Source organism: Drosophila takahashii, chromosome 3L (genome assembly GCF_030179915.1).
Source record: "Drosophila takahashii strain IR98-3 E-12201 chromosome 3L, DtakHiC1v2, whole genome shotgun sequence".
Classification (NCBI taxonomy): domain Eukaryota; kingdom Metazoa; phylum Arthropoda; class Insecta; order Diptera; family Drosophilidae; genus Drosophila; species Drosophila takahashii.
The window spans coordinates 31,707,164-31,719,627 of record NC_091680.1 but is presented as its reverse complement, the minus strand read 5'-3'; the positions used below and the strand labels follow the sequence as shown (position 1 = coordinate 31,719,627).

The following is a 12,464-nucleotide window of genomic DNA, read 5'->3' as shown; positions in this document are numbered from 1 at the left end:
ATGCAATCCAAAAATGGGAAAAAATTTATTAAAACATGATTATTTAAAAAATGTGAACCCTGAGAAATTGTTGAAATTCAAAACTCCCACATGGCTTAAAGCAGACACAAATGAAATTTTGATCATTTCCCATATTCCTTCAGAAATAGTTAAATCGCCCGTTTTTGAAATTATTCCTTATCCCGATGAAAGCAATAATATTTTAACAGAAAATATATTCGACAAATATTTCTTATATAAAGATAAAGTATTTAACAAAGAAACAGGAAAATTTGTATTTGACGAATGTATAAATGGAATAATTAAACAAAAAAATACTGAATGCAAGTATACCAAAACATATACAAATTTTCAAATGAATTATGTTGAACCAAATATTTTATTGACATGGAATATCCCTAAAACATTATTAAATCAAAATTGCATTAATAAAGAAAGTTCTATAGTTGGAAGTAACCTTGTTGAAATCCTTAATTGTTCAGTACAATTAGATGAATCCACTCTTTCAAATACAATGTTAGATTACACACAGAGCGTTTACGTAAATAACAATGTGACAATGCTAGAACCATTATCTTATATTCAACCGAAAGAGATAATAGAATCACACACAAATGCACATGTCCATCGCCCACACACTTACACACACATACACCATCCCAGAATCCACCCTTCAGATAACCTTAGTACGCCAACCAGCCAATATCTAATATCTGGACTAAACATCCAGAACGAATCAAATTACATTATCAGTTCGTTCCCACACTTTTCGGACCCTCAATGGAAAATTGCCATGAGAAAGAATCCCCAAAATTAAAGCTAACTCCACTCATAGAAAGCTCTAAAGCTCAGAACCGAGGTATGATCATCAATGAAGTTTAAGTTAAGAAGCGAGTTCAGTTTGAGACTTGTCTAAAGACAGTCAGTGTTCTTCCAAATAAAAAAAATATTGTAACCAGTTTAAAAATAAATTTAAAAAAGTTTTTTTATATTAAACTTATGGTGCAAACATCCTATTATATATGTATTTGCACCATGTGCGAGCGCGCTCAGAGCGAAGAGAAATCCATGTTTTAATACATAAACAAAAACAAAGGCTGGAAGTCTCTCCTTTACTGACTAAAGTTTAAATACCATTTAACGGGATGCAGAGGCCAAGTTCAAGTTTCTTTTTGTCAGAGGTGGTACATCTGCATTCGTTTCATAGGGCTATGTAAAAAGAACGCCCAGAATCGGTATAGAAAACCCGTGGCGTCCAAGTGAGTTTTATTTTTGATCAAACAAAATTAAAATCAACAATAATCATTATTTTTGAGTTTTATTTTTTCCGATCAGAAATAATGATTATTTTCATGAAATAAATCAAATCATGGTGAAAATGGATAGATTAACCAAAGAGGATTACTATGGTGTTTTTCTTTTTTGCATGCGTCGATCCTAAGTGCTTGATTTTTTGGTTAAAACAAGAGAGAACGCTATAGTCGGGTTAGTGTCCCGACTATCTAATACCCGTCACTCAACTAAAGGGAGTGCGAACGCTGTAGTCGGGTTGTTGTCCCGACTATCTAATAACACAGGCCGACAAAATGTGACATGGGTCGGTGCCCAGGCCTGCCACCATTTTATTTCAATAAATGAGTCTTTTCTTAGCATAAGTTTCCACGACGCCTACAGTCTATCAGCTCTGGCATTTGCGGTATCTTTAATTTAAGAAAATCATAAATTTTCTTCGTCTTTTGGAATATATCTTCAAGAGTGGTTAACCAATTTTGGTAATCTTTTCGGAATTAAATAGTTACATGTCGCTTATATACGGTCGTTTTGGAAAATTCTATCTAACTGAACTACAAGAAAGGGTGGGCGAATTCAAAATTTTAAAGTCACAGCTAAGTTTAAAAATCTTAATTTGTGAACAGCGTTTAAAAATTAAATAAAAATATTTTCTTCTACCATGCTTTTTTGATCCAAAAACACCTTATGACACTTTAGGACACTCATCAGGTTTTTGTGAATTGTTTTGGAATTTTTAAAATTAATTTTCTTACTTCCTTCACAGTGTGAGGAACCGTAAAACGGCCCCCACAATTGCCGACTAATTTTATAGACATGTAGGAATTTTTTGTAGCCATGTAGGAATTTTGAAGTCATGTAGGAATATTTTATAGCCATGTAAGACTCATGAAGAGATTAATATTAGTTTAGCTTTTTAATAGCCAATCTACCCAACATCGCCATCATCCACACACCGGTAAACACTCTCGCTTCCCCTTATCATCCACACATCAGCACCCACATGGAACTTAACGCTCTCATCAGTGCACATCAGCATCTACACGCTCATCAGCCTCCACACATCGTCGAACACTCTCGCTTCCCCTTATCATCCACACATCAGCACCCACACGGAACTCAACGCTTTTATCACCCACACATCAGCATCTGCACGCTCTTAGCATCCACACACCGTCATCCACACATCAGCAGCTCGCACTCATCAGCATCCACACCCCAGCGAACACTCTCGCTCTCGCTCTGCTTCGACCCATTCCAACGCGCTCTTATCATCCACCCATCAGCATCCACACGATCGAACCAAATTGCATCCAACTCGATCGGTGTTTACGAGCAAGGGGAAATAACTCTGCCGGGAAAAAAGCTGAGGCGTAGCGGCAGCGACGCCGAGGCAATGCAAAAAAGATATCTAGGAGAAGGAGTTTTAATTACTCATGAGGCTTCGCGCGCGCCATTTTTTTATACATTGTGAGAACTCCGCAAAAACCCGGGAAAAACCCGCCCCGCAAAAACTAAAAGGAAAGGAAAATGTCGAGCGGTAGTGGTGAAGTGGAAGCAGTTTCCAACCCAGGTGCCGCAGAAGGGGCATGGGAAATCAACTGGCTGGATTTGCTGTCGGAGGAAACGTAAGCGCCCGCTTTATTTTTTCCCCAACATATTTTTTTTAACCTTCTTCGACCGACTTGACTAGAGTGGCGTGGCAAAAAACTTTGTACGCCCCCATAGGAAAAAACCCTAATTCGAGCTTTAAAATTAATAAATGACCCAAAGCTTAGCAACGAAACTATACTTTGAGTGTTATATTTTTGTGTGTGATTGTAGGGAGGGAAATTAAATTCGCCGGTCCTGGGGTACGTAGTGGCCGTGGATCACGATGGAGTCTTGCACTCGTTTGTCGGGTCCACGGGCAGTGCTGATGCCGGAGCGTGTGGCGGGTGGAGATTTCAACGGAGTCCTGTACTCGATTGTCGGAATCTAAACCCGCTGCAGGTTCAGGAGTTCAGGGCCGAAAAAAGTGATGAATCGTATAGGGGGAACGTATTCTTTAAAGGATTCTAAGCCATATTGGCGAACATACTTATGGTCTAAAATGAAGTTTGTCCCCCCAAACGCAAATGAAAAATACAGCTTTTTTTGAGGAAAATATCATAGTAGTCAGCTCAGATATATTACTGAATTTTAAATATTTAAAATTTATATTCAGTAATACATCTGAGCTGACTACTATGATATTTTCCTCAAAAAAATCTGTATTTTTCTGTATTTTTAAAATATCGGTAGACTTTACAGAAATCCCATTAGGCTGAATTTTACAGTTGAAATATTCCTTAAAATTGCTTTTATTGTACCCTTGCAGAGGGTATTATAATTTTGGTCAGATTTGTAACGCAGTGAAGGAGACGTTTCCGACCCCATAAAGTATATATATTCTTGATCAGTATCAATAGGGGAGTCGATATAGCCATGTCCGTCCGTCCGTCTGTATGTCTGTTTCAATACCGTTTGCGAGCTCAGTTTAAAAGCTAGCTCCTTGAAACTTTCACAGTCGTCCTAAAACATGTGTACGCAGATCAAGTTTGAGAGCCTACCCGATTGGACGTCTATATCCTATAGCTCCCATAGGAACAATCGGATATAGCTTTCACAAAATGAAGATATTTCGCTCAGTGTAAGAGCTTTTGACATGAATCTTATTCTTTTACGCATACCTTGATCAGGGTAAAAGCGCGTGCCGATCGGACGTCTATATTATATAGCTCCCACAGGAACAAAATTAATTCATGTTGCTATTTTAGTCAAGTTTTCATTCGTGAAATCTAGCTTCCGTCCTCGTTTTTATATAAAAAACTGATCAGCAGACTATTTATTAGTTTTCAAACGTTGAGATATTGACAAATTACACTGTGCAGCATTTTTGGTGCTTTTTTAATTTACCTCGATGGATGCTATATTTTTGGATTCGTTACGAATTCCCAAGTTAAACTGCGTTTTCCCAAAAATTTCCCCGACGCAAGGATTAGCAAAAGGACCTCAATGCTCGAAAAATGAAATTGGCCAACTTTTCCGAGCTCTCAGAGGCAAATGGATGCATGGTTTGATTCGATGTTAAAGTTTTTTAAAAGACACACCCTTTATCTTTCGGTATATCATTATCGAAGATATTTTCTTCTAGATTTTTGTGTTTTAAAATGCAAATAGCATTAAAAGTGTTAAAGAAAAACTAAATAATCAAATCAATTGATTCTCTTACCCTTTCTTACACGTGCCTCATATTGTTTAAACAAATGGACATGTTTAAGCAATTTGATTCACGGTATCCCCTTTCACCTGCTTTCATTTTCTTCTATTATTAATATAATTCTAATCAAGGTGAAAAATTAATGGAAACAAAAATACTGAAGCAAAATATCAATGGTAAAATGCAGTAATATGGAATTGCTTTTCTTAATGCTGTTTTTTAAATTAGTAAAATACATGAAGCATTGCTTTGCATAAATATTGGTTTCCCTTCTAAAGAATGTCTAATGTGGATACCTTCCAAAAACCCCCGTTAACTAATTCGCCAAGAGTATTTGCTTTTTATTTACCTTTTCGTTACCTATAAATAATATACCCTCTAATTTCATAAATCTTAACCAAAATTAACTTATTGGTTGTTCGAAAGCTTTCTTTTCGAGAGAGATCTATCTTTTAGCAATTTTTTGTTCTACTTGTTTTTTAAGAAATCAAGTTTATTTTGTAGGTTTTCACGCTAATCGATTTGGGATTTAATTACACGCTTAACCCAGTATGAAATTCTATATTTAAACAATATGTTTTGGACAAAGTACTAATGTAAAATGAATTTCTTTTTTCTGTGCAGCTGATAACTTACGCAAGCAATAGGTGAGCATGGTTGGGGATTATAAAATAATCCCCTCACTTAGGCCTCCTTGGGCCCCTTGTGATACCATATGATCTCAGAATAGATCCATTTCCCTAGCTCATGGGTTATTGGGTTTCTCGAACCAGTTGGTTCTTTTCAGAAAACAAAGGAGTTTTGGCATGCTTGTGCCTTGTATGGCGGCAAGGTTCGGAAGCGTGTATCTTCCTAGGGTTTGAAAACGTTTGAGGTTGTGTGCTGGGCAGAAGCATAGAAGGTGTTCAATGTTCTCCTCTTCTTCTATCTGTTTACAGCTGCGACAGTAGTCGTAGCTGCTTAGTCCTAGCCTGCGCGCGTGTGTCCCTAAAAGACAGTCGCCCGTGAGGGCATTAATTACGGTGGAAATGTCTGTCCTGTTACATTGTAGAAGGGTTTTGGTTATTTTCGGTTTATAATTACCCCAGGTGAGCCTGGGGTAACGGTTGTTGGAGAGGGTATACAATATATACAATAGGCATGCCAACCGTGTCCTTATCGCGAAGGATGTCGGTTGTTATCCCTTGTCTTGCTAGTTCGTCCGCTATGCAGTTGTCTTCGATGTTACGGTGTCCAGGCACCCAAATGAGGCTGATACTGAGATGAGTGGCCATCTCGTTCAGAGATTTGCGGCATTCAGAGATAGTGAGTGAGTTAGTTGAGTAGGAGTTGAGGGCCCTGAGGGCTGCTTGACTGTCCGAAAATATGAAGATGTCTGTGTTGCAGTGTTTTGTTGTATCCTGGTAAGACATGGCTTCTTGGATTTCCATCACTTCCTCTAGGAAGACACTGCAGTGATCTGGTAGTCGAAAAGAGACTTTTATGTCTAGTTCAGGCCAGAAAACTCCCCCTCCTGTTTGCAAGTTAAGCTTGGAGCCATCCGTGTATATATTGACGGCATTCTCGATCTGGTGAGGGAGTCTGTGCGAGTGGGTATGAGGATCTTGAATCCTTTTTCGAAGTTGACTATGGGTGGGACGTAGTCTGTTATGTGTGGTATATAACGCTGGTTTGTTAGTATAATGGAGTGACCTGATGAGCCTGTAGACCAGGCCGAAGCTTCGTGGAGTCTCAGCGCCGTTGCTAATGCCCAGCTTTTGGCGCCCCACTTATGCATAGTTATGCGCTTCTTTGGATCTTATGCAGATTCTTTAGGTTGCATTTATTTTCTAGGGAGTGCCACCAGACGATGTTTCCGTAAAGGAGAATAGGTCTGACTATTGAAGTGTATAGCCAGTGGACTATTACGGGAGAGAAGCCCCACTGTCTCCCTATGGCTTTTTTACAAGCAAAGAGTGCTATGGCCGCTTTACGTGTGCGTTTCACGATGTTTCCTGCCCAGAGGAGTTTCTTGTCAAGGATGACGCCTAAATACTTAGCTTGGTTGCTAAGGGTAAAGTGGGTTTGGTGTAGTTTTGGGAGAGTTCGATTTGGTAACTTATACTTCCTTGTAAATAAAACTAATTCTGTCTTTTCTGGATTTACACCCAGTAAGCAGCGCGCTGTCCACCCTGAGAGTGTGGATAGGGCTGTCTCCATCAGGTTGCAGAGTGTTTGAGGAAATTTTCCTTGTATTACGATAACCACGTCGCCCGCATAGGCCACCACTTTTGTTCCCGCTTCCTCTAGAAGTGATAGAAGTTTATTAACAACTATAACCCATAGCAGAGGGGAAAGTACACTGCCTTGCGGTGTTCCTCTACTAACGTTCGTAGGTGATTGTGCTGATCCCATAGTGGAGTACACGGGTGCATGTCAAAACTCACTAAAAGGTGTCATAAGGCCCGTGGCCAATTCTCTTCGCTTTGATATTATAATTTCCTTTTTGTATTGGCTTAGCTTAGTATGTTCCAGAAAGCTTCGATGTTGTTATATTTAGCTTTGTTGAAGTGACTTCTGCAGTCGGTTTTAAGAGCCGCCAGGGTGGTGTTCCACCAAAGCGGTTTGTGCTTTGTTTTGACTGTTCTGCTTGGGCAGGCCTCACTACAGATGTCAGTGAAAGTATTGACTATGTTTTCTAATTCCTGCTGTCGAGTATTTGAGTCGGTGGAGTGTTTAGGTTTCTATCGAGGAGTTTTTTGTAGTAACCCCAGTTAGTGCGTCCTAGATTTCTTATGTTCTCGGGGGGAGGACATTCTAGAGATATTGTAAATTCTATATATTGTAATTCTATATATTTTTACTCTTAAAGATGGTTAAGTAGAATGTCAGATAACAGGGTAATGTCTAGAACTTCCCTCCTATTTCTAGTGATGAAAGTAGGGTTATTACCTTTGTTGCAAATGAATAGGTTGGATTGAAGGAGATAGTCATAAAGTAACTCACTCCTTTCGTTTGTATTCGTTCTTCCCCATTGTGTGTGGCGTGAGCTGGCGTCTCCACCCAGGATGAGTTCCTTAGATGAGTGTGTGTGTATGACTTGTTGTGTTATGATGTTTCGTAATGGCCCCTCTTGGTCATGAGCCAGGTAAAACGATGATATGGTGTGATGTGTGTGGACTTAGCGCCAGCCTGACCGTGGTAAGGTCGCCTTCGCTAAACCGTGGGATAAGAAATGCGTTAAAGTGTGTTTTAGTGAGAATGCAGGTCCTAGGTTTACCCTTACCCTTCATGTGAAAAAGCTTGTAAGTGGGGGTTGATAGGTCACAGATGTTGTCTCCAACAATCCATGGCTCTTGGATGAGGACTATATCTATTTTGCCCGTTTCCAGGCGGGTGAGGTGGGCAGCAGATGACAAAGCAAAATCTACATAGCAATTACAATCTTTTGTGTGACTACATTTACTCTTCGGAGGTAAATTTCACCAGACAAATCCCGGTTTTACTTGGGAACACTTTTGTGTAAACTTCAGACGCAAGTTTGAAGACATCGACACTGATATGGATATATGGGAATCAATCAATTCAAGACGTCACGGAGATAGGGAACAATTAGAAGAAATTCAATTCGCAATCGAAAAACTTGTAGGAAGTTTGCGTAATCAAATTTCTGAAGACTCGTTAGTTAGATTGTTGATTCGCAATTTAAAACCTCACTACGATATAAATTTATGCACTTGGGTATAAGTAATCTATCAAGGTTGAGAGAGGAGATTCGCACACATGAGCAGTTCTGCAGGCAACAGAAGCCGATGATGCCAAGGAACAACTATGCATTCCGCTCTGGGGTAGCCGAACTAGACGAATCAGAAGAGATATCAGATATCAGAAAACCGTTGAAGTGTTGGAATTGTGGTCAGCCCGGACATCGTTTCGTTGCTAAGCACTTTGGGTCATTTGTTATTTTAAAGCTCTCGAATTTGTGCCGAAACCTGCAGCGGGCTTAGATTCCGACAATCGAGTTCAGGACTCCGTTGAAATCTACACCCGCCACACGCTCCGGCATCAGCACTGCCCGTGGACCCGACAAACGAGTGCAATACTCCATCGTGATCCACGGCCACTGCGTACCCCAGGACCGACGAATTTAATCCCTAATCCCTTTAATCCCTACAATCACACACAAAAATATAACACTCAAAATATAGTTTCGTTGCTAATGCGGTTATTCCACTACATTGTTCGGGTCATTCATTAGTGCAATTTTTTCTCAGCATATACAATTTTACGTAGGTGCGAGCAAGACAGATATATGTCGGCTGCAATAAGCAATCAATGAGCAAATTGTAAAAACCGATGGGCACTTTTGGTATTTTTTTTTTGGTATTGTAAAATGCCTCAATACGGTACTACCTGAACCGATGAGCAATGAGCAAAATTGAATCTAAAAAGTACAATTTTGCTCATTTATTAGGGCTACTGTGAAATGGGATCAATAATAAAAATTGATTTGATTTTTTTTGGTTGAATTGCCAAACCTTTTGCGTCTAATAAGGTGCTATAAACAAATATGAACAATACAAAAATTATTTTAGTGGCCTAATTACTCCGTTGCCAACTAAAAATAACTCGCATATTTCTATATAAAGACATAACTGCGTCTATAAATTTATATAAAATTGCCTTCCTAAAAATTAATGCCGAGTATTAAAAACAATTACAGATGTACTTTAAACAGCCCAAAATAATTTAAAAACTTGGTAAAAGTGTCTGATTTTTTGGCAACACACACTATTAATTTTACAGCCTTCAACCTTAATGATTTAACCAGTCAAAGTTATTTGAATTATAAAGTTTAAATTTAACGTCTAAATTTGAAGTGACCATGCCATCTTATCCAAACAAATCCCAAAAATAGCATATATATTTGTCCCTTTCTAAGCCTCCAATGAATGCTCTAATGAATGAGCCAAACAATGTAGTGGAATAACCGCATAAGCACTTTGGGTCATTTATTAATTTTAAAGATCGAATTTGGGTTTTTTCCTATGGGGGGATACAAAGTCTTTTGCCACGCCACTCTAGTCAAGTCGGTCGAAGAAGGTAAAAAAATATGTTGGGGAAAAAAATAAAGCGGGCGCTTACGTTCCCTCAGCAAATCCAGCCCTTTCTGCGGCACCTGGGTTGTAAACTGCTTCCACTTCACCACTATCGCTCGACATTTTCCTTTCCTTTTAGTTTTTGCACTTCTACTTGTTCGATTTTACGGCGGGCGGGTTTTTCCCGGGTTTTTGCGAAGTTCTCACGATGTATAAAAAAACTGGCGCGCGCGAAGCCTCAAGAGTAATTAAAACTCCTTCTCCTAGATATCTGCTCACGTACCCCTCTTTTTGGCATTGCCTTGGCGTCGCTGCCGCTGCGCTTCAGGTTTTTCCAGGCAGAGTAATTTCCCCTTCCTCGTAAACACCGATCGAGTTGGATGCAATTTGGTTCGATCGTGTGGATGCTGATGGGTGGATGATAAGAGCGCGTTGTAATGGGTCGAAGCAGAGCGAGAGCGAGAGTGTTCGCTGGGGTGTGGATGCTGATGAGTGCGTGTGTTGCACTATGGGGCATTTGACCACTTTTGTTGGCCAAAATTAATAACTCGGTTAATTCAAAAGATATTGACTTGAAACTTTACCAGTTGCAATTGTTTACCCCTACGCATATTATATATGAGAATCTGCCGGATCGGACAACTATATCATATAGCTGCCATAGAAACGACCTAATAAAATTTGCTGTTTTTGGAGATAAATGCCATAACTTTAGAAATGGCAATGATGTAAGTTTTTAAAACAATATTAAAAGTTTCGTACAAGTCGGACGACTATATCCTAACGGTCTAATAAAAAAAGGGCAAAGGAAAGAATTTACTCTACATTTGTACGACTTTTTGTTCAAGTTGTAGCGGAACTTTCGTTTTAAAGCCGCTAAAGTCCACTTAAGTTAGTCAATGACAAAGCTAAGTATTTCTACTCTATTTTGATAACAATTTAAAGCCAGAAAAGTCCTTACTTCCTTGCCACCAGTGCAAACGATAGGAGTGTGTGAAATTTGAGGTTGTGTCTAAAAAATTAAATTACAGAAAAAGTGGTAATACTATACATTAGCGGGCTCACCCCCAAAATTCGCGAAAAAATTATCCTCGATGGACCGCGATGGAACCTTGGACTTTGGACCTGTATTGGAGAGTTGCCGCGGGCAGATGCGTGAAGGACATGTGGGTCAAACGGGAATCACGGACTGTGGACCCAGAGTGGAGAGATGCCGCGGACAGAGCGCAAAGAGGAAATAACGGTACCCGGAGGCCCTTTATAAAGCGCTGGCAGCAGGATCAGTCGATCACGATCAGTCAATCTATCAAGATCCGTCCAGATATCAAAGTGAGCAAGTCAGCGAGTACAGTGACAACAAGTCGAACCGCCGGAAGCAGCGCCGTGGGAGCCTACAAGGAGCAAGATCGCTACGGCAAGACGTTCGGGATTGAATCACCAGGAATCTCCGAATTGAGACACAGGTAGCTAAGGTCCAGAGGGCGTCACACGGCTAGGTCAAGGCTATCCGTTTCATTCCTGCCTCACCAAATCCTCGCATATAGCCTGGAGCGTCGAACAGAGTTTGTCATCTCAAATGGAGAACTCCATAAGAGCCCTACGGTTGAGTCGTGTAGTCCCGGATCGGCGTGCGACCACGATCCCGAGTACCAGAAGCAACGTCTGCGTCCAACCGCGCAGCCAGTATATCCAGGAGCAGAGCGAAGGACGTCGTCAGCGGCGAGCCAGCCAACGCATCGCGACAGATCGCGCTACGAGGAAACGTCACGGGCGATAAGCCAAAGGGTGAAGCTAGGGCGGAACGTTCGTCTGCACTAGGCGTAGAAGCGAAGTGAAGCGCTCGGCAGCATCCCTGCGTAACTTGGATTGCCAGCGCGACCTGAGCGATACTCTAGTGGGACCATCCGGGACAGAGCAAGGGACAGGTGGTGGCATCGACAGGAGAGATTCCTGGAGATCGCTGCCTCTGTTTACCCTAGTCTGAGAACGGTGACGCTTCGATCCCCCGCATCAGTGACGAGCAACGCCAAGCGTCTCCAGGGAGCTTCAGCGTCTTCAGGGAGCTTTAGCGTCTTCAGGGAGCTTCAAGGATCGTCAAGGGAGCTACAGAACCTAAACGTTAATTCGACAAGGAGAGCACCGAGTCATCAAGGCGACCAGGAGTCACCGACGGCCACCAGTGGCAACAACAAGGCCAGCCGAGCCTTGAACACTGTACTACCACACCCGCAATAAACCCACTAAGAACCCGAGAATTCTGTACTTTCTCACTGATCTACTAGGTGGTCACGTTTATATAAATTTGGTGGGACGAACACACAACCTTACTGAGCTAGCCGCACGAATCTCGTAGCGAGCAGACCTAAATAAAGCTCCGGCCCTCAATCGGGGAACATCGTCGCGCACAACCAAGCACCAGTGAACCAAGGATCCCAATATCCCTCTCGTGTAAACCAAGGAGCCCAGTATCCTTCTCGTGTAAACCAAGGACCACAGAGTAGTGAAAAAAAATTCAGCTTCCTCGCTCCGAAATATTTTTCTCGTGCGCAACCAGAACCCTAGTCCTGCAAAATATTCGGCACCCTCGCTCCGAATTATTTTTATAACGCGCAACTAAGCGATAGAATTTTTTTTTAAATTTTTCCCCCGTTCCCTCTCGTTCGGAAAAATCATGGGTATAAGGTTGATATCCTATCGCCCCAAGGAGGAACTACAACTCCTCTCAGCCGAGTTCGGGTTATCCCAAGGAGGAACCGTTGAGGAACTGCGCAGTAGAACTCCAGGACCGAGCCAATGAGTTGGCTACGATATACCCAGAAGCAGCCACACCCAGGGATAAATCACTGAGCCCTTTG

At 41.2% G+C, this 12,464-nt stretch overlaps 1 protein-coding gene across 1 annotated transcript in view; it reads right to left on the bottom strand.

Moving 5' to 3' along the window:
- The window catches only part of LOC108066360 (uncharacterized), a 28,133-nt gene extending 18,401 nt beyond the window's left edge, over positions 1-9,732 (bottom strand). The window contains exons 1-2 of the mRNA XM_017154846.3: positions 9,656-9,732; positions 7,517-7,586 (exon numbers count right to left, since the gene is read on the bottom strand). Of these exons, the coding sequence (XP_017010335.3) occupies positions 7,517-7,586; positions 9,656-9,732 (147 nt within the window). The remainder of the gene's footprint in view (positions 1-7,516; positions 7,587-9,655) is intronic.
- Between the last annotated feature and the right edge of the window lie 2,732 nt (positions 9,733-12,464).